This window comes from Oncorhynchus gorbuscha, linkage group LG04 (genome assembly GCF_021184085.1).
Source record: "Oncorhynchus gorbuscha isolate QuinsamMale2020 ecotype Even-year linkage group LG04, OgorEven_v1.0, whole genome shotgun sequence".
In the NCBI taxonomy this organism is placed as follows: Eukaryota; Metazoa; Chordata; class Actinopteri; order Salmoniformes; family Salmonidae; genus Oncorhynchus; species Oncorhynchus gorbuscha.
Window position 1 is genome coordinate 56,427,099 of NC_060176.1, and position 26,744 is coordinate 56,453,842.

Below are 26,744 nucleotides of genomic sequence, written 5' to 3' on the forward strand. Positions count from 1 at the left end.
AGCTACCACTCTTCACTAGCCATAAAAATGCATCGCATAGATATGGCATATGAGTAATAACAGACATAATATGTTGCAATGGTTACATGATGATTCCATAAAACTCTAATGGTTATTTGAAAATGTTATGGATGTACGATATGGGAGTTATTGGAGAACACTATGTCAGTCATGATTTTAAGATGACATTTTAGACATGGATAAATATGGGAAATCAGATCCTGCTAATGGGCCTGATGGAGTTTGAAATATGTTAGAAGAGACAGGCTCTGGGCGTGTGTCTCTGGACGTGTGTCTCTGGACGTGTGTCTCTGGACGTGTGTCTCTGGACGTGTGTCTCTGGGCGTGTGTCTCTGGGCGTGTGTCTCTGGGCGTGTGTCTCTGGCGTGTGTCTCTGGACGTGTGTCTCTGGGCGTGTGTCTCTGGGCGTGTGTCTCTGGGCGTGTGTCTCTGGGCGTGTGTCTCTGGCGTGTCTCTGTCTCTGGGCGTGTGTCTCTGGGCGTGTGTCTCTGGGCGTGTGTCTCTGGTGTCGTGTGTCTCTGGGCGTGTGTCTCTGGCGTGTGTCTCTGGGCGTGTGTCTCTGGACGTGTGTCTCTCGTGTGTCTCTGGACGTGTGTCTCTGGGCGTGTGTCTCTGGACGTGTGTCTCTGGACGTGTGTCTCTGTCTCTCGTGTGTCTCTGGCGTGTGTCTCTGGGCGTGTGTCTCTGGACGTGTGTCTCTGGGCGTGTGTCTCTGGGCGTGTGTCTCTGGACGTGTGTCTCTGGACGTGTGTCTCTGGACGTGTGTCTCTGGACGTGTGTCTCTGGACGTGTGTCTCTGGGCGTGTGTCTCTGGCGTGTGTCTCTGGACGTGTGTCTCTGGACGTGTGTCTCTGGGCGTGTGTCTCTGGGCGTGTGTCTCTGGGCGTGTGTCTCTGGGCGTGTGTCTCTGGGCGTGTGTCTCTGGGCGTGTGTCTCTGGGCGTGTGTCTCTGGGCGTGTGTCTCTGGGCGTGTGTCTCTGGGCGTGTGTCTCTGGACGTGTGTCTCTCGTGTGTCTCTGGGCGTGTGTCTCTGGACGTGTGTCTCTGGGCGTGTGTCTCTGGGCGTGTGTCTCTGGACGTGTGTCTCTGGCGTGTGTCTCTGGCGTGTGTCTCTGGGCGTGTCTCTGTCTCTGGACGTGTGTCTCTGGGCGTGTGTCTCTGGGCGTGTCTCTGGGCGTGTGTCTCTGGGCGTGTGTCTCTGGGCGTGTGTCTCTGGGCGTGTGTCTCTGGGCGTGTGTCTCTGGGCGTGTGTCTCTGGACGTGTGTCTCTGGGCGTGTGTCTCTGGGCGTGTGTCTCTGGGCGTGTGTCTCTGGGCGTGTGTCTCTGGGCGTGTGTCTCTGGACGTGTGTCTCTGGGCGTGTGTCTCTGGGCGTGTGTCTCTGGGCGTGTGTCTCTGGGCGTGTGTCTCTGGACGTGTGTCTCTGGACGTGTGTCTCTGGACGTGTGTCTCTGGACGTGTGTCTCTGGACGTGTGTCTCTGGACGTGTGTCTCTGGACGTGTGTCTCTGGACGTGTGTCTCTGGGCGTGTGTCTCTGGACGTGTGTCTCTGGGCGTGTGTCTCTGGACGTGTGGCTGCCTTCATGGTGTCAATAATAAGACTCTGGACTGATCTCTGCTGTGGTGCCTGAAGAGACTTCTAGGCTTTTATTGGAGCGTAATCCCCTCTTAGAATCTGGGGCTTTAACCTGAGGCTTCTCCGGAATCTCTCCGAATTACACCTTAGTTATGTTTTTTTCCCCTCCTGCCTTGGGCTCAAATTGCAGTGTGAGGAAGTATTAAGGTAAGCATTTGCTCAATGGAGTTGTTTTTCCAGAAGGAGAGGGGCACAATATTTACAAGACTCCCACCTTCCATAATACCACCAATCACCTCTTACTATAAGCTTTTCATAGCCCCGGGACCACCAATACGTAGAATGTATGCACACATGACTGTAAGTCGCTTTGGATAAAAGTGTCTGCTAAATGGCATATATTATAGACTGTAACACTGTTTGCCTCACTATTTGTATTGCCTGGTTGTTTTGTTTGTATTTTTCTCTCAGGAATTTTAAAGATACAGCCACAGAAGGCACAATGATGCCTCATTTTTGACTTGACAACCAGTGTTACCCTAGTGTATACTAAGTGTAACAATATTAGAAAAATTGTGTTTCCATAGCTAGGACTAACAGTGAGGACAAGATGAGAATCGACAACCTCTGCATAATCAAAACAGTTGCGTTGTGGTGTTAAAGTTCACAGTTAGCCATTGTTATGTAAATGAAATCTGAAAAGTACCAGTGGCCTTGATTTGGCCCCAAGTGAGAGCAGGTCTGCCGGAGCCATGGCCCATTGAGACACGGGTGCCGGCCCGCATAGATGGAAACAGAAAAGTCTGTGCCTTTTGGGTAAATCCTGTGTGGAAATGTGCCATGAGTGTAGGGTATCACCCTGCTGCCTCACTGTAGCCAACATGTGTGAAGTCAGATAGGGTTGGCATTCACTGAATGAAACCTGAAAAGGGATACTTGCCCTGTCATCAGATGGTAATCATCTTAACGCAATACACTATTGGCTGCCATTAGAATTCAAATGCATGTTTGTTTTCAAAACACCCTCACTGTGAAAGGCATTGCCATTTCATTGTAATGCATTTCAAGCCCACGTCAGCTGTTCTTTTCCACATCTCATCTCATTGATAGGAAAATATCCCCCTTTTTCAGGCAAACTGAGTACTACAGAAGTCCAAGTCTCCTAGTGATCCTACTTTCCTTTATGTGACAGTGGTGTTGGTTTTTAGAGGTTGTTTGTAGTTTTACTGTACCAGATGTGGTGTCCTGGTGGTCACACAGGGAGAATAATCAGTAAATAGTGTCAGTAAGGGTCATTTCCATGTAAAAGGATCTAAGAACACCAACATGTGAAGTTCATAGGAGCATGTCAAATGGAAGCCAAGAGTCTGTTTATTTTATTATTAAGACCTATATACATTTTTCTACCATTTTCCATCCTAAAAATTAGGAATAAGCAAAGGCTTTGATTTATTTTCAGAGGGAAATAGGGTTTTAGAAAACATCTACCAGAAAAAATATTTATGTATTAGAAATGCATGTATTAGAAATACATCAAAACTCAATGAAGTAGAAGTAAAGGAAAATGTCCACCTGTAAGTTTAAGAAACAGCCTTGTTACCAAAACCCCACATCTTTAAGATATTTTCTAATTGAGGGAGGACAATAAAAGTTCACATAACTAGCAAGTGAAGTTAGAACTATCAATTAGTTAGTTTTTAATGAAATCAATTTAGTTTCTGAATTATTAAGTGATTAAAACTCATTCTGTTACCAAATCGGTAACAGAATTTCAGAAAAATTGGTAACAGAATTTCTGCAATTGAATTGGCTGAACCAATCAGACGTCTAGGTTTCAGAAGTTTGGACAGCACAGTACAGTACTCACAAACCATAGTCACCTGCTACTGTCCTCCCTTCCACTGGCGTACTGTTATGTTCAGCTGAAACGTTCTCTTTCTGTCATCTGATGGTCAAAGCAAGTGTGAAAAATCTGGACAATCCCTGTCTCTCTCCTCTCTCTCTCCAATGAATGTCACATCTCCCGGCTCTTACTGACAGCAATTACAGTCCTCGAGGGCCTGATTGGTGTCACAGATTTGCCCCAGGCCCAGCTAACACACCTGACTCCAATAATCACCTAATCATGATCTTCAGTTTAGAATGCAATTTAATTAATCAGCTGTGTTTGCTAGGGATGGAGAAAAAGTGTGACACCAATCATGTCCTTGAGGACTGGAGTTGCCCACCGCTGATTTAGGCATTTACTGTAACCAACATCCTCACCCACTGTGCACGGTCCGACACCGGAAGTCCATGGACTTTGAAAAGTAGTTTTCAATTAGGTTAGTCCGCCCTGGCCGTTTGGACCGGCCTTCATTTGGCCAAAACATATACTTCCATGATTGGTTCATATTTAGTCTGGTCTGGACCAAATCTGAACCAATCATAGACGTCTATGTTTCACAAGTTTGGACAGTAAAGTAGAGTACAGTAAAGAAAAATAGTATAGTACAGCACAGTCCTGTATTGTACAGTAGAATAGAGTACACAGTAGAGCACACTATAGTTGAGTGCTCAATGCTTTAGCACACTCCGCCAACCCTGATGTCCTTGCCGTGTCTGAATCCTGGTTTAGGAAGGCCACCAAAAATTCTGAGGTTTCCATACCCAACTAAAATAAATTCTGTCAAGATAGAACTGCCAAAGGGGGAGGAGTTAGCCTGCAAAGTTCTGTCATACTTTCCGGGTCTATGCTCAAACAGTTCGAGTTTCTAATTTTAAAAATGAATTTCTACAGAAAAAAAGTATCTCACTGTTGCCGGCTGTTATAGACCCCCCTCAGCTCCCAGCTATGCCCTGGACACCATATGTGAATTGATTGCCCCCCATCTATCTTCAGAGTATGTTGTGTTAGGTGATCTAAACTGGGATATGCTTAACACCCCGGCAGTCCTACAATCTAAGATAGATGCCCTCAATCTCACACAAATTATCAAGGAACCCACCAGGTACAACTCTAAATCCATAAACATGGGCACCCTCATAGATATTATCCTGACCAACTTGCCCTCCAAATACCCCTCTGCTGTTTTCAATCGGGATCTCAGCAATCACTGCCTCGTTGCCTGCATCCGCTATGGGTCCGCGGTCGAACGACCACCCATTATCACTGTCAAACGCTCCCTAAAACACTTCAGCGAACAGAACTTTCTAATCGACCTGGCCCGGGTATCCTGGAAGGATATTGACCTCATCCCGTCAGTCGAGGATGCCTGGTCCTTCTTAAATAAGCATGCCCCTTCCAAAAAATGTAGAACTAAGAACAGATATAGCCCTTGGTTCACTCCAGACCTGACTGCCCTCGACCAGCACAAAAACATCCTGTGGTGGACTGCACTAGCATCGAATAGACCCCACGATATGCAACTTTTCAGGGAAGAACCGATACACGCAGTCAGTCAGGAAAGCAAAGGCTAGTGTTTTCACACAGAAATTTGCATCCTGTAGCTCTATCTCCAAAACGTTCTAGGATACTGTAAAGTCAATGGAGAATTCCCAGATTGGGAATTTAGGGCTTAACTGGGCTTAACACCCCTACTCTCATGATAAGTGCCATGGGATCTTTAATGACCATAGACAGTCAAGGCACCCGTTTAACATCTCATGAAAGACGGCACCCTACACAGGGCAATGTCCCCAATCACTACCCTGTGGCATTGGGATATTTTTTAGACCAGAGGAAAGAGTGCTCCCCTGCTGGCCCTCCAACAACCCTTCCAGCAGCATATTGTCTCCCATCCAGGGGCCAACCAGGACCAACCCTGCTTAGCTTCAGAGGCAAGCTAGCAATGGGATGCAAATTTGGTCTTGTTTGGTGTCGGAGCTCATTAAAACAATAGCAAGTGTGTAGAATAATACCCAAATATGTAAATTAGGATATTGCATATTTCTACCTTTTATTGTGTACCTATTTTAGATACATCACCATGAGGGGAATGAAATTCATATCCATAATTAGGCATTTCTGTGGGACCCATGATGAAATTCTGTTACCAGTTGTAAATACACTTCACTTACTGTAGTTCAATAACCACAAGAAAAAAAATCAAACTCAAGGTGTCATGTCATAGCTGACAGGCGATTCTTTCTGCAGACATCTTTGAATCTTAATTCGGGAAACAAATTTCTCTGAGTTTTTTGAAAACATGGTCAAATAAAAAAAAACGAGGGAGATTTTACCAAAATTTGGTTACCACACTTTGCATCTGCACAGTTCTACCAGTAAATTTATTTTTGTAAAATGTTCAGTGAAAATTCTTAAAAGTAGTCATTGTACATAAAGTTGTACATAAAGTTTTTGTTTGCGCAAATCTGCATTTCAGTCATGGTGTGTGTCTTACACCAAGGAGGCCGTATCCTGGGAATTCCCTGAATCAAATGGTGTTTAATTTGATAGAGATCTCGTGCGTAATCTGACGGGCCAAACTGATTGATGGGGGTGGTCTGAGATGAAAGGTATTATGATGGTTAAGATGATCTAAAGACACATTCCAGCGATGGGGGAGGAGAGGGAGAATGTGTAACGCACAAAGTGCAATCAATCAAATGTTTAATCAAAGGCTGTTTTTATCTTTCCAGTATGTCCCATACAGTGATTAACAGTATCTCTGTCCCAGCCACTAAGTGTGGCACGTAAATGAAAATGCCTGTTTGTGTCTCTCCACAATATATGTTTATGTTAGGACACTGAGAACCATATCATCTTTAAACTGGAATGGAACAATCTCTTAGAGCGGAAATGATCAAATTGTTCAACCTTTACATTTCTGTTGAAATTAATACCATGGCTGCAGCTGTTGTCATTTAGGTAATGAATGTTGCTGGAAAGAGAGTGGCGGCAATGCTGTGCTCAATAGTGATCTGCTCCCATCTGCCTCTTTCTTTCTCTTTCTCTGGGTTTTAATCTTCATTTACTAGTCTTTCTCTGCTCAGTCTCTTTTGACAGTCGTGCACATGCAGTGGGGTTTCTCTGTTTTAAAAATCAACTGGCCAGTGCAATGACTGCCATCCTGTCCTCTGCCCGGTGCTCCATATTGAAGAATCCAGAGATTCGGTCTCTGTCCGTGGATAATTAAAGCCAGTAGACATGGGGATTAATTTTCAATCCCTGGGAGACTTTCCCTAAACCTGCAGCGTCTCCAGGACGACTGGGAAGCCCGGGGGAAATGAATCCTAATGCCGCCGGAGCTGTGCATTTGCTCACTTCAATCTTAGCTGTTGTCAGGGAACAATTATACGCTGGATTAAGAGCTTGTCCCCAGAATGTTTTGTGGATGAGTGGGTCTCAGCCATGGACGGAAAGTACATTAGCCCTCTGTGCACGGCAGCGGGGTGGGGGTGGGGACAATCCTGCAACTTGTTGTGTGGTTAGTTGGTTCTAGCATTAGACCAATAAATCAATGTTAATAACTGTGTAACTCAGTTTAGTATTACTGTAGCATTACATATTAGGTAAAGCAGGGTTACACTCATAAATTAAGTAATTTAATTGCAGCTACATTTTTATCTTCCACTGTGGAAAGAGTGTTCCCTGTCCCCTCGGTGACAGCCTCAAATTGATGTTGGTTTTGTCGAAGTGCTTTCTATTCTCTCATCCTTTAATGCTGTTAGTTCTTGGAATCAAAAGTAAGAACAAGAGGATAAAAGAGCATTGCGACAGTCAGTTTGTATCCTTTGCATACTGTATGGACAGCTGGTAGCTTGTAGTGATCAGATACAAAGTCTACAGAAAGCATTCACACCGCTTTAAAAAAAATAAAAAGTCAAATAAATCATGAAATAAAAACAAATACATTTATATTACATAGTAATTTCATGGATGTAAAGTGTGTCCAGATTGGACACCTTGGCCCTGGTGGATCCTGGCCGTGGAGAGCTTCATAAGTACAATTTACTTAAATGTGAGCAACCATTGTTGCAATGGTAACTGATGAGGTGGAATCCACCTTTTGTAAAATAATCTTCTTAGCAGCTGTGGTTCCTGCCAACCACACTCTCCGTTGGTGTTCTGACAAGTGCCAATCAGTCATCACAAAGCAACATCACTATTGGATCTAATGGCATTATTTTATCTATAAGTACAGAGATGACATTGTTAACTTTCCCCCAGAATTCAACCACCCCCTGGCATTTTCACAGCACATGCTAAAAAGTACCAAAGTCCCCTGTGGTGCAGAACTCACATAATGGCGATGGACAAATGCTCATGTGATGTATTATTTGAGGTGTTAGATACGTAGTCAATTGTACAACTGAATGCCTTCAACTGAAATGTGTCTTCCGCATTTAACCCAACCCCTCTGAATCAGAGGGGTGCGGGGGGCTGCCTTAATCGACATCCACGTCTTCGGCGCCTGGGGAACAGTGGGTTAACTGCCTTGCTCAGGGGCAGAACGACAGATTTTTACCTTATCAGCTCGGGATTCGATCCAGCAACCTTTCGGTTACTGGCCCAATGCTCTAACCGCCAGGTAGGTTCTATAGCAAATGTTTTTATTAATTAATTGGTGATTGGGGTTTCTAGATGATCCAGATATATTTTTTCCATTCTGTCTCCCAATTAATTTGTCTGTCAGCAAGTTTAAGTGTAATCTTTTTCCCATACAGTGGATAGAGTTAATGATTTAACAATAGATATTAAAAACAACTCCCTTTGAGGGGCGTCTGTCCGTTAGAAGTTTGACCAATGGGTGTTCTGCTAGTGCTGCTCCCCAGGGGACCCCATAGGCTTGCATGGATAGGTGGAGTTGAAGGTAAAGAAAAAATGATGAACCTGGGTCATTAAAACAATGGCGGATATCCTGGAAACTGAGGAGTCCGTTCAAATTGAATGTCTGAAAGTATTTATTTTTTAAAATCTCTAAATGTATTGTATGAATCTTATGAATTGAAATAATAAAATTTATGCAAATGTGTTACTCAATATAAAATGGATTAAATTACAATTTTGTGTCACTGGCCTATACACTACCCCATGTCGTCAAAGTGAAGTGTTTGGTAAATACATTTTTAAAAGAAAGCTGAAATGTCTTGAGTCAATAAGTATTCAAACGCTTTGTTATGGCAAGCCTTAATAAGTTCAGGACATGATTTTTGAATGACTACCTCATCTCTGTACCCCACATTTACAATTATATGTAAGGTACCTCAGATGAGCAGTGAATTTCAAACACAGATTCAACCACAAAGACCAAAGACCATGGAGTTTTTTTAGAAATAAGATATTGAATATCCCTTTGAGCATGGTGAAGTTATTAATTACACTTTGGATTGTGTATCAATACACCCAGTCACTACAAAGATACAGGCGTCCTTCCTAACTCGGTTGCCGGACAGGAAGGAAACTTCTCAGGGATTTCATAATGAGACCATGCTTGTCATCGGCAAAGACCAGGGAGTTATTTTGGGATAAAAAGTAACGGAATAAAACAAATTCACCTTTCAGCAGGACCTTAAGCTAAAGCACAATGCCAAATAAAGCCTATGGTGGAGTTGCTTACCAAGACGACATTGACTTTTCCTGAGTGGCCTAGTTATGGTTTTGACTTAAATCGTCTTGAAAATATATGGCAAGACATGAAAATAGCTGTCTAGCAGTGATCAACAACCAACTTGGCCGAGCTTGAAGAATTGTAAAAAGTGTGCAAATATTGTACAATCCAGGTGTGCAACGCTCTTAGACTAACCCAGAAAGACTCACGGCCGTAATCGCTGCCGAAGGTGCTTCTACAAAGTATTGACTCAGGTGCGAATACTTATGTACATGACCTATTTCTATATTTCATTTTCAATAAATTAGCAAAGCATTCGAAAAACATGTTTTTGCTGTCTCATTATGGGGTATTGCGTGTAGATGGGTGAGCGATTAAAAAAATAGATTTAATCGTTTTTGAATACAGGCTGTAACACAACAAAATGTGGAATAAGTCAAGGGGTATGAACACTTTCTGAAAGCACTGTATACTCTTGGCACAGAGTGTTTGTATTTGAGCTGAGTACGAATAGTCTATTTGAATGTTTTGGGGATTTGGTGACACTCACAGTGATTGAGTGTTTTTCTGAGTGCAAATGATAGGATCCCTTTGACTTATGGTATTTTCAACCTGCCCACTGAGCTCTGAGCATGCCCTATCTTGCAGCCAAGGATCTACACATTTTCTTATTGCTGTCATGAGCTTGTAATCTTGTTAGCCCACAACATGCCCTCTCCGACACTCTGTTGCTTGTGTGAGACTGTGGCTACATCTCAGCCAGCTACATATTGTCTAAATAATTATCCTCTGGTGGATAAGGGACGCAAGCTAAAAAGTTTTTTCCTCTATTGTTTTCCTTCGTTGTCTTTTCTCTCTGACACAAACGCACACCACAATCTGACTGTTATTAATGGTCGGGCCAATGATTGCTCAGTTATAACAGTCTTCGATGATTGTTGTTGAGTTCTAAAAACAACCTTAAGCCCTGAAAAGATGCATTCACTTTGATTCCCAGACCACAGTTTGTCAGTTCTTAGTTATCCATCTTTCACTATAGCAGTTGATGTTGTTTTTCCCAGTAAAGCAGTTCCCAGAAGGGCAATTCCACAGGAACAGAATGATGCTGAGACTCGATTTGTCACTTTAAAATGTATGCCAAACAAAAACCAATGATTGCAAAGTTAAACAACCCATGAAACTCTATGCACAAGGATGACTAACATTTTACAAAACACATTTACAAAAACAATGCAGATGCAAAGTTAGGTGACAACAGCACAAACCGTCATTCTGCTACGGCACTTTGCATCTGCACTGTTCTTCAGCTAAATGTGTTTTTGTAACAATTTTTTGTGGAAATTGTTAAAAGCAGTACTTGTGCATAGAGTTGTATGGTCCACTCCTGCACACAGGACAGGGCGTAATTCAGCAAATGTGCTGGTTTAAAAGCTTTTAAAACAGAGTGGCCTGTATCTGTGGAGAGGACTCCTGCCCAAACTGCCGAAAAAATAGGGCATTTAGCAAGGAATACCATTCTTCACATTCTTCATAAAGGATGACTTCTTAGTTATTTTTCCTTCTCCTTGGCCTCATTAAGAACTTATTACTTGTTCAAGGTGCCCTATATACAGTATTGAGGCAGCATCTTACACTATTAGGTCTGCTCGAGGACTCATTAATGGTACAAAGATATCAGGACATGAAATATTCCCCCAGAGTTTTCTCAACGGCAACTGGATTGTCCCAGCACATCTGGGGTATGCTGATCTGAAAGCTTTTGAATGTAGCTCTCATTAATTGATTTCCTACGTCCTCCACTGAATGTCATAAAGAGATGTTCCCTCCCCTGATGGTATGACTTATTTAGCTTGGAGCTTATAGAGCTCTGAGACTCAGACCGCATTCCTCTCCTGTTATTCAAACATTCGCATAACTGATGTTTCACAACTCTGTGTGTCTGTTTGCGAGAGGGGGCCAAAGAGATGGGAGAGAGGGAGTGTGAGAGGGAGAGAATGTCTAGCTTTTTCGCCCTCTGTTTTAATGGATGCCTATGTGATCGACAGGGTTTGTCGGACTGCAGAGCAGGAAAACCTTGAGGCTATTGAACGGTGCAAAACAATATTGTAAAGATGCCGTACATATGTCTGACTTGCTTTCTCTCTATGTGTGTCTGTTTCAGTTGCCTTTTGGGGAGACATTGCTCTGGATGAGGAGGACATGCGCATGTTTAAGGTGGACCGGATTATTAACATGGCCCAACGGACCATCCAGACCTTCAATGAGACAACCACAGGTGAGCAAGAGCTGTGAGGCTGGCTGATCAAGTCATGGTTACTGGGAGTAAAGACTAAGGCCTATCGCCATAGCCTAAAAGCGTGCATTTTCTTATAAACGTGCCTGTCATCAATTCTAAAAGTCTGACTCCATTTATGCATGTGCTATTATATAGTGCTGACTAAAATGTCTCCTTAATGATACAATACAAACCAGTCCAAGAACAAAAACTTGCATTCAGTTAAATAGTTCCCACATTTTCCCACCTCAAGGCCAATTATGCAAGGAGGCTTTGTAACTCTCTCCCAGTGCATCTGCCAGGAAGATGTATACGATGCATGACCCACTCAGCACCAGGTGATGACTCCTCTCCAACACTGGGTTGGCCAAGACACCTGTTGTAAACAAACAGCATGTTTATCACCAGCACTCTCAAAGTGTTTATGTAAAGAAAATGCTCAACCAGCATATAAAGCATGCTTCATTGTCATTATCATCTCTTTACCATTTAGGAACAGCTGAAATGTTGTAATCTCATCATGGTTTTTACCATGTTCTCACCAGAGTTGAACTTTTTAATTGGATGGTTTTCTGTGATTTTATATTGTACAAACCTCATCTTTGGCTGGTAATTGGGAATGACAGGTTCTTCTGCCAATGAGACCAGTCGAAACAGAGCATTGCCAAACCGGCAAGGATCACACCGCAGGAAAAGGGCGGCAACATCCAGACCTGAGAGGGTGTGGCCAGAAGGTGTCATTCCCTATGTCATCAGTGGGAACTTCAGTGGTAAGTCCCACATCATCACTGCTGTTTACTTGCCCTATGTGTCTTCTATGCGCCCTATAACATAGTTTCCTACTAAAATGTGGTAGCTGGTGTCCATTAAGCATACTTCAGCATACTTGCATCCACTACATTAAAATGAATGTCTTTGCAGCTATTGGACATACAATTTTTTATTAACTTTACTTGGAATGAATTTGGCACTATGAGCAAGCTGTTAGCATTGGTATTTTATCCTCCTTTTTACGTGACTTATGGACATCAGCCTCACTGATCTCCTCCCTTCTTCCCATCACATTCAGGCAGCCAGCGGGCAATATTCCGCCAGGCCATGCGTCACTGGGAGAAGCATACCTGCGTGACCTTTATCGAAAGGACAACAGAGGAGAGCTACATTGTGTTCACTTACCGGCCATGTGGGTAAGTCCACGCAGGCCTGGGCTCGCCTCCCTCAGGAAGGAAGTGTAGCTGGTCAGCCTACTCAGACATGACAGTCCTTTATCCACACAGCCATAATGAGTTATCGCTTAAGTACTTTTCCTTACTACTCCTCCATTGTCCTTTAGTGCTGGCTCATCCCCTCTGTCCGCAGTCTGTCTGCGTGAGTTGTGCTAATTGAAGCCCCCTGCAAGTCCTGAGAAAGACGACCATTCATGCCCAAGGAATGCATGCTGTGCCTCATAGTTCTGACACATCTTTCACTGAGCACTGGTGTCACATGATTTTTTTTAATGACACCCAAGGGAGACCTCCTCAACTTAACCATAACCCGTAATTCCACATTATATATTTTGTCCTTTTCCCAGCTTTGCATGTTTTTAAGTTCAAAAGATTTTTACACAAAACTGTAGCCACGTTGATGGCGTTCTACTCTGGCTCTGCATGTACACTAAATCCGCTACCAAGAAGAACATATTAAAGAGCGGATATGGAGCATAAACGGACCTTTTTCCACCCAGCTGTTGATAGCCATTTTTAGCCTGGTAGCTGTCCTCCAGAGTAACAGGGATGACATTATCCACTCAGGCGGCTGCAGTTAGTGGGAATGCCTGGGCTCTGGGCTGGCCTGCTGCAGGCCCCATCTGTCCTGTGCAAAGTTCAAGGCCCGTCTCAGGAAAGCCTGGCTCACAATAATTAGAGAGAGGCTGGTTGGCCCACAGGGGCGCGGTGTGTGTCCATGGACCGGGGTTCCACACTGACCCTTTCATGTCAGGGAGGGAGAGATGGAGAGCCCCGCAGTCTAAAGTTAGCCATCCTTCACTGTCACACATTGTAACCCTCCATCTAAAGTGAAGCACGCATCAATGAATGTCACCACTGTATTAGGATGTAGGGTCACCTCACCTCCGCTAGTTTTCCTATGACGTGCTAGAAAGGCTGTTAAGAATGCTGTTCCTAATACTGTATATATGCATTAGAGATGTGAGATGAACCACAAACTGTTGAGGTCAGACCCAGCGTCTCTCCAGGAACAGGGATTCCTTCCATAGACTACTTCACTTGGCTTATTCGTTATTTGTTCACTCCTTCTGGTTAACACTTTCATGTTTGTGGAAGTAAAGTTCTATATATCCAGTGTAACACGAAGTTCACAAAGTTCTTGTTACATGATTGAGATGTACACAGAAATGTAGCATTTACATAGTACTATGGTAAGTACTATGGTAAGCACGATGGCCAATCTTGAGCTAATGCTCTCATCTTTGTGTCTGCCAAGTTAAAAGTGACTTCGTTTAGTCTAATATGTAGCCAGTTACCACAGTCTTTGAACTAGCTTGTTACCCTGCCTGTTGACCTGTCCCTGATCTTTGTTCTGTGTGTTGGACCCTGCAGGTGCTGTTCCTATGTGGGCCGCAGGGGTGGCGGTCCCCAGGCCATCTCCATAGGAAAGAACTGTGACAAGTTTGGAATAGTGGTGCATGAGCTTGGCCACGTGATTGGTTTCTGGCACGAGCACACCCGGCCCGACAGAGACGAACACGTCAGCATCATCAGGGACAACATCCAGCCAGGTAAGACTGCTTTGTAGACTGCTGTGTATGGAACCAGCGCACTCATCTTTCCCTTTCTAGGAGATAGCCTCTCACTTTTGTATTTAGTATTCTGGTACAGTATTTGAGGTAGGGGTGGGTTGCAGGTTTCAGTATCTGTTTTCTTGCTTCCATTCACAGGACAGGAGTATAACTTCTTGAAGATGGAGCCAGGGGAGGTGGACTCTCTGGGAGAAGTGTATGACTTTGACAGCATCATGCACTATGCCAGGAATACATTCTCAAGGTAGGAGATGGGCCAAGTTCCACTTCATACACAGCAGAGCAGAACAGACATCGTGGAAATCGGTTACAGTTTAGGCCAGAGAGCAGTTTCCCAGACTGTCACTTTTGCTCTCATGTCTCACTTCAGGTCTTTTCCATGTGAGTCACTTCATAGTTCTACAATGTGTCAATGTCTCTTTTTTTCTCTCCATTATTTTGTTTAATTTTAAAGCCAGGGGCTGACTTCAAGGCTTAGGAAAGGTGGCGCAAATTGAAGCTTAGATACTTAATTAATGACCTGCTGACATTCATAGCCTGGGGGACAAATATACTGCTGACTTGTCACTGTTACTTAGCCTGTATGATGGTTGGTCTGATGAATTTAAAGTACAGGGAAGCAGGACAAAGACACAACTCCGTGATGGACCTCATGCACGTGTCAGTGCCTTGGCTTAAAGGAAGAACATCTGCAGAATATAATACTTTTTGGGAGTGTCTACTCTTTCTCTCTCTTCTGCAAATTTATTTTGGCTTGGATCTTTTAACTCTCTCAATGGTCACCGCATACATTTGAGCGTGCAGTGGAAATGCTCAGGGGTGAACTGATGCGGTTTCTGTGAGATGCAGAAAGGATTATATTGCTTGTCCTTGTAATGAGATTTCGGAGGGTAAAAAAGTGTAATCCACCAGGATGCCTGGAGTAACGTGTCATTAGAGTTGACACATCTGGCCCATTTAGCTTTTTGGGGCCCAGAAAGAGCAGGATTATAGAGATTTCGCTTTCAATCCTGGTGAATGTTTTATACGTTTTCCTAGACAACACCAACTTTTTGATCTTGTGTAGTCCACCTTGCCCAGTCCATCTGTAGTCTAGTAGTAGAAGGGCACCTACAAAAATCAATGCACACAAACTGCAGCATGCTTTACCAACCCCATGTAATACCATGCCTATCTGTTTTGTATTATGGGGTTAGGCATATATCATATTGATTGCTTCCAGTCTGTCAAGTAGCTGCGTCTCTCAGTGGGGATGCTGTCCTGTGGCAGCTATGTATCAAGGGCGGGTATTTGTTAGATAAGGCTATTTCCATGTAAAAGGATCCATGAGCACCAACATGCGAAGTTCATAGAAGCATATCAAATTGGGTGTCAAATGAAAGCTAATGTAAAACGAAATCCAGCAATATTACGTCTATGTCCTACAATGACAGAAACGCAAAATATTATTCATACCTTCTATTCTGCGCCTCCGTCTCATGTTTTAATGTTTCTGCACATAATAATGTGCACACTAACAAAGCAGCTCACTATTTGCATGTCGGAATTTTTTTCCTACGAAAACCGAGATACAGGATCAATCATCGTAATGTGGATGGAATGGAATGAAAAGGTCTGTGAAAGGAAATTGCGAAATGTGAGCATGTCCAAATTGTTACGATTTTAGAAGTCGTGTAGTGTATGCACAGCATAAGAAACTGCCTTTGTTACCAAATACCTGTTACCAAAATATATTTTTTAAATTTCGCTCCCTCATTAGGAGGGAGGATAATGAAAGTTCAGGGGTAACAAGTAAAGGTAGACCTATCAATTAGTTATAGTATTTTTACTGATATCCATGTTGTTTATGAATTATTAAGTGATTAAAACTCAATTCTGTTAACAAATAGGTAAAGAAATTTCCAAAAAATACAGTACATACTCTAGTACTCTAGAGCTGAGTACACTATAATGTACTGTACTGACCTCTACTCTACTGAGGGCTACTGTGCTGTACTTTAATGTCCAAACTTGTAAATGTAGACGTCTATGATTGGTTCAGATTTGGCACGGTCTGGACCAACCAAATTGGGTCTTGTTTCGGGGCAGAACTCATTAAAATAATAGCCAGTGTATAGAATAATACCCAAACATGCAAAAGAGGATATATCACCATTCATAGAATGAGATTCATATCCATAAGTATGCATGTCTGTGTAGTGCAGATCATGGAGCCAAGACGATATTCCGTTACCGCAATTCCGTTACCAGGTGTAAATCCACTCTACTTACTGTAGTTCAATAACCAAAGTAGATTATTTTAAAGTTAATGTGTCATGTCACAGCTGACACCCCATTCTTTCTGCAGACGTCTTTGAATCTTAATTCAGAGCAGATATTTAAGAGTTTTTGGAAAACTTGGACACAAAGAACTGAGGGAGATTTCACCAAAATTCTGTTACCAAACTTTGCATCTGCAAAGTTCATCCAGGAAATGTTTTTTTGTTGTAAAAATGTCAGTGTAAAAAAACGTTTTTATGCGTAGAGTTATAAGGTTTGTTAAACTTTGAAATCAATGGTTTTTGTTTGGCGTACATTTTAAGTGGAAAAATCTGAGTCTCAGTGCAATTCCGTTTCAGTGGAATTACCCATAAGGTTTGATTGTGTCTACCTTTTGATGAGCCAACTTTTACCCACAGCCCCAGGTTGTTCCAATTATCCCTCCCCTGGTTGGCTCAAGCTGCCTGAGTGTGTAGCAGCAGCCCAGTAAACCTCCACATCCAACCCCAGGTTCAGGTAGAGCCACTAGCGCCAGTGGCTCTGCTGGAGCACATCAGGCTACATGGCACACTCATACCTCTGTGAAGCTCCTTGTAAAAGTTCTCCTCTCATAGTGTGAACTGCCTCATTATGCCACATAGAGCCCCTTTGAAGTGGCTTTGATCGTCGTTAGCAACATGATCCCACATACCAGGCTTCTTTAGGAGGTTATAGGGTTTTATTCCCGAGGTGTCTGCTGGCTAGCTTCATGGCTCCCTGGTGTAAAAAAAAAAGAAGTCAGGTCTACTTGCTAGCATGATTTAGGTCAACCACTAATGATCACATAAACTTGGAGACCATTCAATGTCATTTCCCCGACATTGACACGTTAAATCTCCGAGAGTACAGAATCAAACTGATCCTGTTTCCAGTTGCGGTTCTGACTGCAAGCTATAGATTTTTCAATAAATTGTTGATATGTTGGCCTTTGTGATCAAGGCGTCATAGATGGTTTGTGCAGCTTTTATAAAGGACAAAAGGAGTGTGAAATATCCCACAGCTTTTTTGTTTTATGGCCACGGAGATGGAATCTGTTAAGATTCTATTTTTGTCACACTTTGCCCTCTAAAGATTTTTAAAAAAGTAGAATCTATGTAATACTAAACAGCAGGAAAACCACTATCCACTCAAACCAAACTCTTTTGTTGTAGATGTTGTAGTAGATGCTGCTGCGATTTGAAATTCATATTTCACAAAATTGCTTCTTGTCCTTGAAGTATGCTTGAAAAGGAGAGCAGTGCATGTGTCATGGTTTTTGATACTCCACTGTGCCAGTGCGTCCCTCTGTGCCAGCTGACCTCTTTATTTCTCCCAGACTCCTTGTCGGATGCATCTGGAAATCTCTCCAGATGCTGTCCTGTTAGTCACAGACAGAGACCGTGGTGTCATAGTGGCGGTTTGAGATTTGGACCAGCCCAGCTTCTATGACGACTGCATGCTTATTTGGGTTTTACCCATCTCCTTGCTTTTTAGGCTGCAGTTTGGCACTGTTTCTGCCTGTTTCCGTTGGCTCAAAGCAAAGCCAAAAGGTCCACTTGGGACTGAGTTGGAGATTGAGCTGTAAATTTGCTGTCATTACATAATCGTCGTTAGCCAATGGATAAAGGTTGTCAGGAAGTGTGCAGTCTATAGGGGATTGCATGACAATGGGGGGGATACCCTGGCACTGAGTTTAACATACCGGTAACATGCGGTTCCCTCCCTCAGCCATGTGTGTGATTCATTTTTGGTACCCGCTGTGCATCTCGACGCGTACTTTCTTCAAAAGATCTTTTACATAAACAAAATGTGAAATTGTCTAGCGCTACAAACATCGGCGTCAGTGATTGTTGTTCCAATTCAATGCCTCGTTCCCAATTGCAGGAAGGGGTTTGGCATGCCCCAGCTTCCCAGTGTGAATGTAATGTGAGCCTGGGCACATGCAAGGCGAGTGAGAGCTGGAGGAGAGGGTGGCCAGACCAGACTGTAATCATTACTACACAGCTCTCTGGTATGAGAACCAGCTGTTGGATCTCCTTTTGTTCAAAATGTTCTTCCCTTTTTTTCCACCGAGGCTGGCTCTTTCCTCAATACCTCATATTGCAGCCTGTCCTAAATAACCTGCCATGTGCTCGTGGCAACTGGATTCTGGGAAACCCGGAGAGATTCTTTCTCTACAAGGAGGCTGAGATTGGATACAAACACTCTTTCAGGCCACTGCACAGAGTGGGCTGTCTAGCCCTTTATTTTTCTAACTGTACAGGCAATGTGCTTGTCAGGGGATGACAATGAAGTAGGTTTTTGATTGTTGATGCTTTCTGCTCCATTGTCATTCAACCTCTCTGAGCATGTCCTATTTTCCCTGAGTATAGCCAGCCTTATTGAATTATTTCACTGTTTAGAGATGAAAAAATAATGTATTGAGAGCGTGGTCAGTGTGTTTTCAGAGCACCTTATTAGGAGACAAGGGGCTCCTGTTAGCTTTTCTCAGTTTACAGTTTACACTTCCCCTGCATGCTGATCAGTGGAGGCTTCTGAGGGCAGGACTACTCATAATAATGGCTGGAACGGAGCAAATAGATTGGCATCAAACACATGGAAACAATGTGTTTGTTCCACTCATTCCGCTGCAGCCATTACCATGAGCCCGTCTTCCCCAATTAAGGTGTTACCAACCTCCTCTGATGTTGATGTACCTGTCCCAATGTCTAACTTTGTTTCCCCATTATTAGCCTGTGTGTTTGCACAGCGTTTTTACTGTAAATCACCGTGGGAAGCCAGGGCCTTTGCCGAGATTGTTGTTGGCAAGATTTCATGGGGCGCCCTCATGTTTTGAAGTGTCTCCTGGGGACAAGTAAGGCAGCTCCCCATGCTTTTTGTCTGGGGCATGTTACCCAACCCTGGGCTTTATCCGCCCCTCTGCGCTGGGGACATTTTTCAGGCCTGGTGCATAAAGCAGAGCCAACTCAAATAAAGACCTGCCAGTATGCCCTTTGTCTGCTCTGACACTGGCTGGAGTGGCGTTGTTCACCGACAGCCAGCTTACGGGCTCCTGGAGGCAGGCAGACCGACAGACCGACAGGCAGACAGACAGTGCTTAAACTGTTAGCTCAGGCTGCTCTGTTTGCACATGCCTGGCGTTGATGGGTACGTCACCATGGGAACAGCCAGGAACCAGGCTTTGCTCACCATTGCAGAGAGAGAAAAGGAGATGATAAACTAGCAAAGTGTCAAGTGAGAAAGTGGTGTGAAAAGGTCTGGTTTTTCACCATCAACTGTTCTGGACTCCTTTTCAAGCCAAAGGAAAGCCACCATGATGTGATTTTTATACATCTTTCTGATTGTTCTTGTTCTTTTGGACTTTTAATCCTTATGCTAAATATTGCTGTTGTCCATACAACAAACCAATCAAGTTTTAGATTTTCCTATAGAGTTGTCAGAGGAGGGCATTTGGTTTTTAGTATTGGAATTGGATAATGTTTTTCTTCCATCTGCACAGCACACATGACGAGGTCAGATGGAGGTCAGTTTTCACCCCCAGACCTGTTTGAACTACCTCCTCTCTCTGAGGAGGACATTCCTACAGCCTTGGAGGGGACCACTGACCAGTAACAGTCCATTGGTTGTTTTTTATGTAATAATATATGAAGTTAGGTCATTGTTTTTGACAGTGTTGATAAGGGTCATGGGTCTGCTGATGGGTGTGGCTCCACTTCTCTGTGCTGAGTTCACCGATGAGAAAGACTGAATGGGCACCACCTTGCCTCAGAGCCATACAAAATATACTTGACGTATTTCTGAGCACCACCAAGATGTATGATACCTACTAATGTTCTAGTTACTTGAGACAGAAATGAAAGTAGGGAGGTTGGTCGGGGAGGATGGGTGAGCGTTATCTGTGACAGGCTAGCAATCCAAAGCTTGAATGTTCGAGTTGCGCCTGGGCCCACTGTAGCATTTTAGCTAACCTTTCCCCTAACCCATATTCTAAACTTAACCCAATTCACCTAACCTACATAAATTCGCCTAACCTTTGCTGTTTTAGTTCTCCAAACCGTCAAGTAAATTCTCTCCATAATTCTCCTTTGTTGTTATGGCGCAACAAGCAACCTGGTCTCCGATAAAGATGTGCAATATTATACGTCAACCAAGATGTTTGAGAAGGTACATCATCCAATTTGTATGATATTATACCACCAAGTAAGATGTATGATACTACACATCCTCTAGTACGTATGTTATTGTATGTTATTCCATTTATAATGTAACCTAACGTATCATATCATACTAAAATGAGTGTCACAGATTTATGTACAGAATAATACAAATTGCCCTGAGACCACATTGTTGGGCAGCATGGCTTGTGTCAGTATCCTCAGTATATCACTGAATAATGCCTACTGTCAGTGTTAGTGTCAGCAGTTCAGCTGCTGGCTGATGGCTCTTTAGGGTTCACCACTGCCCTATGAATGGTGTCTTTTCTGAGAAAGAGTGTACCAGTGTGTATGTGCAAGTGCCTTCTCGGTTATGCAGTGTTTTGATCTAACAGCGGTCTCTTCTCCTGAAATGCAGAGGAATCTTCTTGGACACCATCCTGCCACGCTATGATGTCAATGCAGTGAGACCGCCAATTGGCCAGAGGACAAGGCTAAGCAAAGGGGATATCACACAGGCACGCAAACTCTACAAGTGTTCCAGTAAGAACAGCACAATTATTTCAAACACATTTTGGTGTATACAGTGGCAAGAAAAAGAATGTGTTACCTCAATACCTGAATTTCTGTATAAATTGGTCACACAATTATATCTGATCTTCATCTAAGTCACAACAACAGACAAACACAGTCTGCTTAAACTAATAATACACAAATTATTGTATTGAATACATAATTCAAACATTCACAGTATAGGTTGGAAAAAGCATGTCAAACCCCTAGGCTAATGACTTCTCCGAAAGCTAATTAGTCAGGAGTCCGCTAACCTGGAGTCCAATCAATGAGACGAGATTGGAAATGTTGGTTAGAACTGTCTAGCCCTGTAAAAACACTCACACAATTAGAGTTTTCCTGATGTGAAACATGCCTTGAACAAAAGAGATCTCAGAAGACCTAAGATTAAGAATTGTTGACTTGCATAAATCTGGAAAGGGTTACTAAAGTATCTCTAAAAGCCTTGATGTTCATCAGTCCACGGGAAGACAAATAGTCTATAAATGGAGAAAGTTCATCACTGTTGCTACTCTCCCTAGGAGTGGTTGTAAGGGAAAGATGACTGAAAGAGCACAGCGCAGAATGCTCAATGTGGTAAAGAAGGATCCTAGAGTGTGAGCTAAAGACTAACAGAAATATAAGGAGCATGTTAACATCTCTGTTGACGAGTCTATGGTACATAAACCACAGAAGAATCCACTGCTGTCCAAAAAAAGATTGCTGCACGTCTGAAGTTTGCAATAGTGCAGCTGGATTTTCCAAAGTGCTACTGGCAAAATATTCTGTGGACAGATGAAACTACAATTGAGTTGTTTGGAAGAAACGCACAACACTATGTGTGGTGAAAAAAAAGGCACACCAACATCAAAAACTTATCCCAACTGTAAAGTATGGTGGAGGGAGCATCATGGTTTGGGGCTGCCTCAGGACATGGACAGCTTGCTCTCATCGACGGAAAAACGAATTCCCAAGTTTATCAAGACATTTTGGAGGAGAATGTAAGCCTATCTGTCTGCCAATTGAAGCTCAACAGAAGTTGGGTGATGCAACAGGACAATGACCCAAAACACAGAAGTAAATCAACAACCGAATGGCTTCAACAGAAAACAATACGCCTTCTGGAGTGGCCCAGTCCTGACCTCAACCGACGTTGAGATGCTGTGGCATGACCTAGAGAGTGGTTCACACCAGACATCCCAAGAATATTGCTGAACTGAAACAGTTTTGTGGAATGAGGAATGGTCCAAAATTCTTCCTGACCATTGTGCAGGTCTGATCCCAAACTACAGAAAATGTTTGGTTGAGGTTATTGCTGCCAAAGGAGGGTCAACCAGTTATTAAATCCAAGGGTTCACATACTTTTTCGACCCTGCACTGTGAATGTTTACACGGTGTGTTCAATAAAGACATGAAAACGTATAATTGTTTGTGTGTTATTAGTTTAACCAGACTGTGTTCGTCTATTGTTGCGACTTCAAATTTGATCTAATCTTCCTCTATGACCAATTTATGCAGAAATCCAGATCATTCCGAAGTCTTCACATACTTTTTCTTGCCACTGTAGTTTGTACATAGCATAAGGTATATATTAAACAATAGGTCTAGGAAGTTGACATAATAATGCACAATGGACATTATGTAGTGCTTTTGTTGCTTTTGCTTACCTCTGAGATTGAGAAATGCTATTATACTTTTTTGTGTCTCTCAATATCACAGGGTGAATACTCAAACGCTCCTTATTTTCCTAGATGTAGTTTACGTGTGGAAATAGTTGAGCATCTAGCATTGATGTGACGTGGTTCCCTGGCTACAGTTGCCGTGACTCCCTTGCTAAGGGAAGGAGTGTAAACAGTTCCCTAGAACAGGAAGTGTCATCACTCTTTCCCAGATAGACTCAAAAGAAAGGCTGGTCTCAAGAGAACAATGACTAGAATGATGGCTGGGAATCAACATACTCTATTCTTAGAGTCCAGAGATCAAGATATTTTCAATGTAAACTGAACATATGTGTTCTAAAGGAAAACATCCTGCCCTGACACTTTAACAGTAGTTATGTTGGTCTTTAGAAAGACTTAAAGGTTTAATAAGGTTAAGGCTGAAGGGACAACGACTACAGGCGCAAGGTCGATTTATAGCATAAACCGACAAGTTTAAAATAGTCATTCATAAAACAAAAGTGATGTCAGAGCGTTAATTGTGGGTCAGACGGGGAAAATTGGGTTTGTCAGAACCACATTAAAGCTCAGTGAATAAACAGTATACTGCTGGCCAGAACTGGACCACTGAATGTGGTTTTAGTGGGGGGAATCATCTTTCTTCACCATAGATGGTTTAGAGAGGTGGGGCTGTTTAAGTGGGTGTGTTATGTGTTCTTCACAGTGATAAACTCTCTCTCAGTGGAACAGGGGTAGTGGATGATGTGGCGCACAGAGGATGCAGATAGGAAGGAGTCTCTCTGTTTTCATGGAAAACAGATTGTACGAGCGCAGTGCAGTGGATCCTTATTCACACAGCATTCCTGGGAGCATTTGTCATCCCCTCAGAGTGATTGTTAATGGTTTAGCATCAGCAGACCTCTGCCAAGCGTTATTTGACGCTTTATGGTCTGGAGGGAGGGAGCCAATGAACGTAACCAGTTGTGGGAGATGTATTTCTTACTCCGGCTGAGTAAGAAAAACTCAGTAAGAAGTTCCCCTAGAGCACTGTGCATGCATGCTGGTTGAAATTATCCCCTGTAGCACAGTGGGCCAGAGGGAGGATTGAACTACCAGCATGTTCATAATGTATTAGGTCTCCTAGAGGATTTGGTTATTTACAGTATTTATTTACAGATTTATTTTGAGACGATGCACATAGGATGTGTCTCATACGGTCTTTTATTGCTTCTCATCAACTGGAAGAGGTTGATAATCATCACCATCAGCAGATGATATTTTGAAAATGAAAGAGTTGCCCTCTAAGGTTCAGGATTATAGTTGTAGCATCAAACTGCTGTCTTCTACAGTCTGCCTTTAGTGGGACTTGGCTACTTCATTTTTGTTTCTCTAAATCAGTATTTTAGCCCTTATCAGAAAGAAACAAATTGCTAGATTCTCCACTGGTTGACGTGGTCCTCATGTTCATGTGTCTCTTTCTTTCTCTGTTGATAGGATGTGGAGACAGTCTGCAGGAAAGCAGTGGGAACTTCTCCTCTCCTGGCTTCCCCAATGGATACTCAGCCTACATGCACTGCATCTGGAGAATATCGGTCACACCTGGGGAAAAGGTGGGGCCATGGAAAACTGACTGAGATAAAAACTTGAAGTGCTTTGTTTATTGTGACTTAGTGATAACTCTGTTCCCTTTGTCAGTCACTCTGTATAACATACCATGGAGAGTCAACGACCAATCATATTCACTGAAAACTGAAATCATGCCCAACGGGCCAATAGATAGATGCCAAGCCTGCCATTGGAAGCCCCGTCTTCCTGGCTATATTACCGTTCGTGGAATACCGGGGAACGTGTCACGCAATTTACACAATTTTCAAGCAAACGAAGACTACGATCGGCTCCGACTTACGTGTCTGTTAGTGGGGAGACAGTACTCGTCCCTGTAGATGTTGCGAGTTTTGGGTCTTGGCATTGGTTTTTGCATTTGCTAAAACCCCACTACTTTCTGCTCTGCTTGTGTAGCTAATGCTTCCTTGCTTGAATAAGATGGCCAGTGGTAAGAGTAAGTTCAAAAAGTCATTGGTGAACCATTGGTGGTATATGTGTCTTTTGATGGAGCTGTGTCATAGGGTGGTAGATCACCTGTGGGTGGATTGGCCATCTTCTCCCCCACAGCAGAGTTGGTCCAAGTTTGGGGGAAGGTATTTACCGCCTGTCCCTGCAGCAGTGAAGCGTTGCTTACCCCTATTTAAAGATTTCACAGATGAGCTAAAGGCGACCTGGGATTCTCCTCATTCAGCAAGGCTGGATCATGAGTGTAGAGGATCTGGAGAAAGCTGGGCTTTTTTGCACAGTGCTGATGGATGGAAAGCTGGCGAGACACTATATATACAAAAGTAAATGTGGAAACCCTTCAAATTAGTGGATTCGGCCATTTCAGCCACACCCGTTGCTGACAGGTATATACAATCAAGCACATAGTCATGCAATCGCCATAGACAAGCGTTGGCAGTAGAATGGCCTTACTGAAGAGCTCAGTGACTTTCAACGTGGGCACCGTCATAGGATGCCACTGTTCCAACAAGTCAGTTTGTCAAATGTCTGCCCTGCTAAAACTGCCCCAGTCAACTATAAGTTCTGTTACTGTGAAGTGGAAATGTCTAGGAGCAAGAATGGCTCAGTCGTAAAGTGGTAGTGCGTAAAAAGTGTCTGTCCTCGGTTGCAACACTCACTACCAAGTTCCAAACGGCCTCTGGAAGCATGGTCAGCACAAGAACTGTTCGTCGGGAGCTTCATGAAATGGGTTTCCATGGCCGAGCAGCTGCACAGAAGCCTAAGATCACCATGCGCAATGCCAAGTGTCAGCTGGAGTGGTGTAAAGTTCGCCACCGTTGGTCTCTGGAGCAGTAGAAATGCATTCACTGGACTGATGAATCACACTTCACCATCTGGCAGTCCGATGGACAAATCTGGGTTTGGTGGATGCCAGGAGAACGCTACCTATCCCAATGCATAGTGCCAACTGTACAGTTTAGTGGATGAGGAATAATGGTCTGGGGCTGTTTTTCATTGTTTAGGCTAGACCCCTTAGTTCCAGTGAAGGGAAATCTTAACGCTACAGCATACAATGACATTCTAGATTATTCTGTGCTTCCAACTTTGTAGCAACAGTTTCGGGAAGGCCCTTTCCCTTTTTAGCATGACAATTCCCCCTTTGCACAAAGTGAAGTTCATACAGAAATGGTTTGTTGAGATCGGTGTGGAAGAACTTGACTGGCCTGCACAGAGCCCTGACCTGAACCCCATCGAACACCTTTGGGATGAATCTCTCATTAGCCAGGTCTAATTGCCCAACATCAGTGCCTGACCTCACTAATGCTCTTGTAGCTGAATGGAAGCAAGTCCCCACATCTAGTGGAAAGCTTTCCCAGAAGAGTGGAGGCTGTTATAGCAGCAAAGGGGGGACCAACTCCATATTAATGCCCATCATTTTGGAATGAGATGTTGGACGAGCCGGTGTCCACATACTTTTTGTCATGTAGTGTTCTTAGCCTCTGGGGCTAACAATGGGGCTAATCCTTGGAACGGTGTTTCCAAATAAACAGAGCCAGTTCTCAGCGGATTAGCTGGACAAAGTGTACCAGGCTAAGGGTGTGGCGGCCTAGTCATTAAATATGGTCACAATGCTGCAGATTTACAGTGCATTCGGGAAGTATTCAGACCACTTGCCTTTTTCCATTTGGTTACATTACGACCTTTTTTCTAAAAATGTATTAAATAGTTTTCCCTCATCAATCTATACACAATACCCCATAATTACATTTTTGCAAATGTATTAAAAATAAATAACTGAAATATCACATTTAAATAAGTATCCAGACCCTTTACTCAGTACTTTGTTGA

At 43.3% G+C, this 26,744-nt stretch overlaps 1 protein-coding gene across 2 annotated transcripts in view; it reads left to right on the plus strand.

Moving 5' to 3' along the window:
• The window catches only part of LOC124034333 (bone morphogenetic protein 1-like), a 52,233-nt gene that overhangs the window by 13,608 nt on the left and 11,881 nt on the right, over positions 1-26,744 (plus strand). The window contains exons 2-9 of one of the 2 annotated variants that reach the window (XM_046347389.1): positions 11,290-11,403; positions 11,694-11,741; positions 12,030-12,173; positions 12,473-12,590; positions 14,004-14,182; positions 14,342-14,447; positions 21,053-21,177; positions 24,339-24,454. In XM_046347389.1, the coding sequence (XP_046203345.1) occupies positions 11,290-11,403; positions 11,694-11,741; positions 12,030-12,173; positions 12,473-12,590; positions 14,004-14,182; positions 14,342-14,447; positions 21,053-21,177; positions 24,339-24,454 (950 nt within the window). The remainder of the gene's footprint in view (positions 1-11,289; positions 11,404-11,693; positions 11,742-12,029; positions 12,174-12,472; positions 12,591-14,003; positions 14,183-14,341; positions 14,448-21,052; positions 21,178-24,338; positions 24,455-26,744) is intronic. The other variant, XM_046347390.1, reaches the window with a different exon arrangement.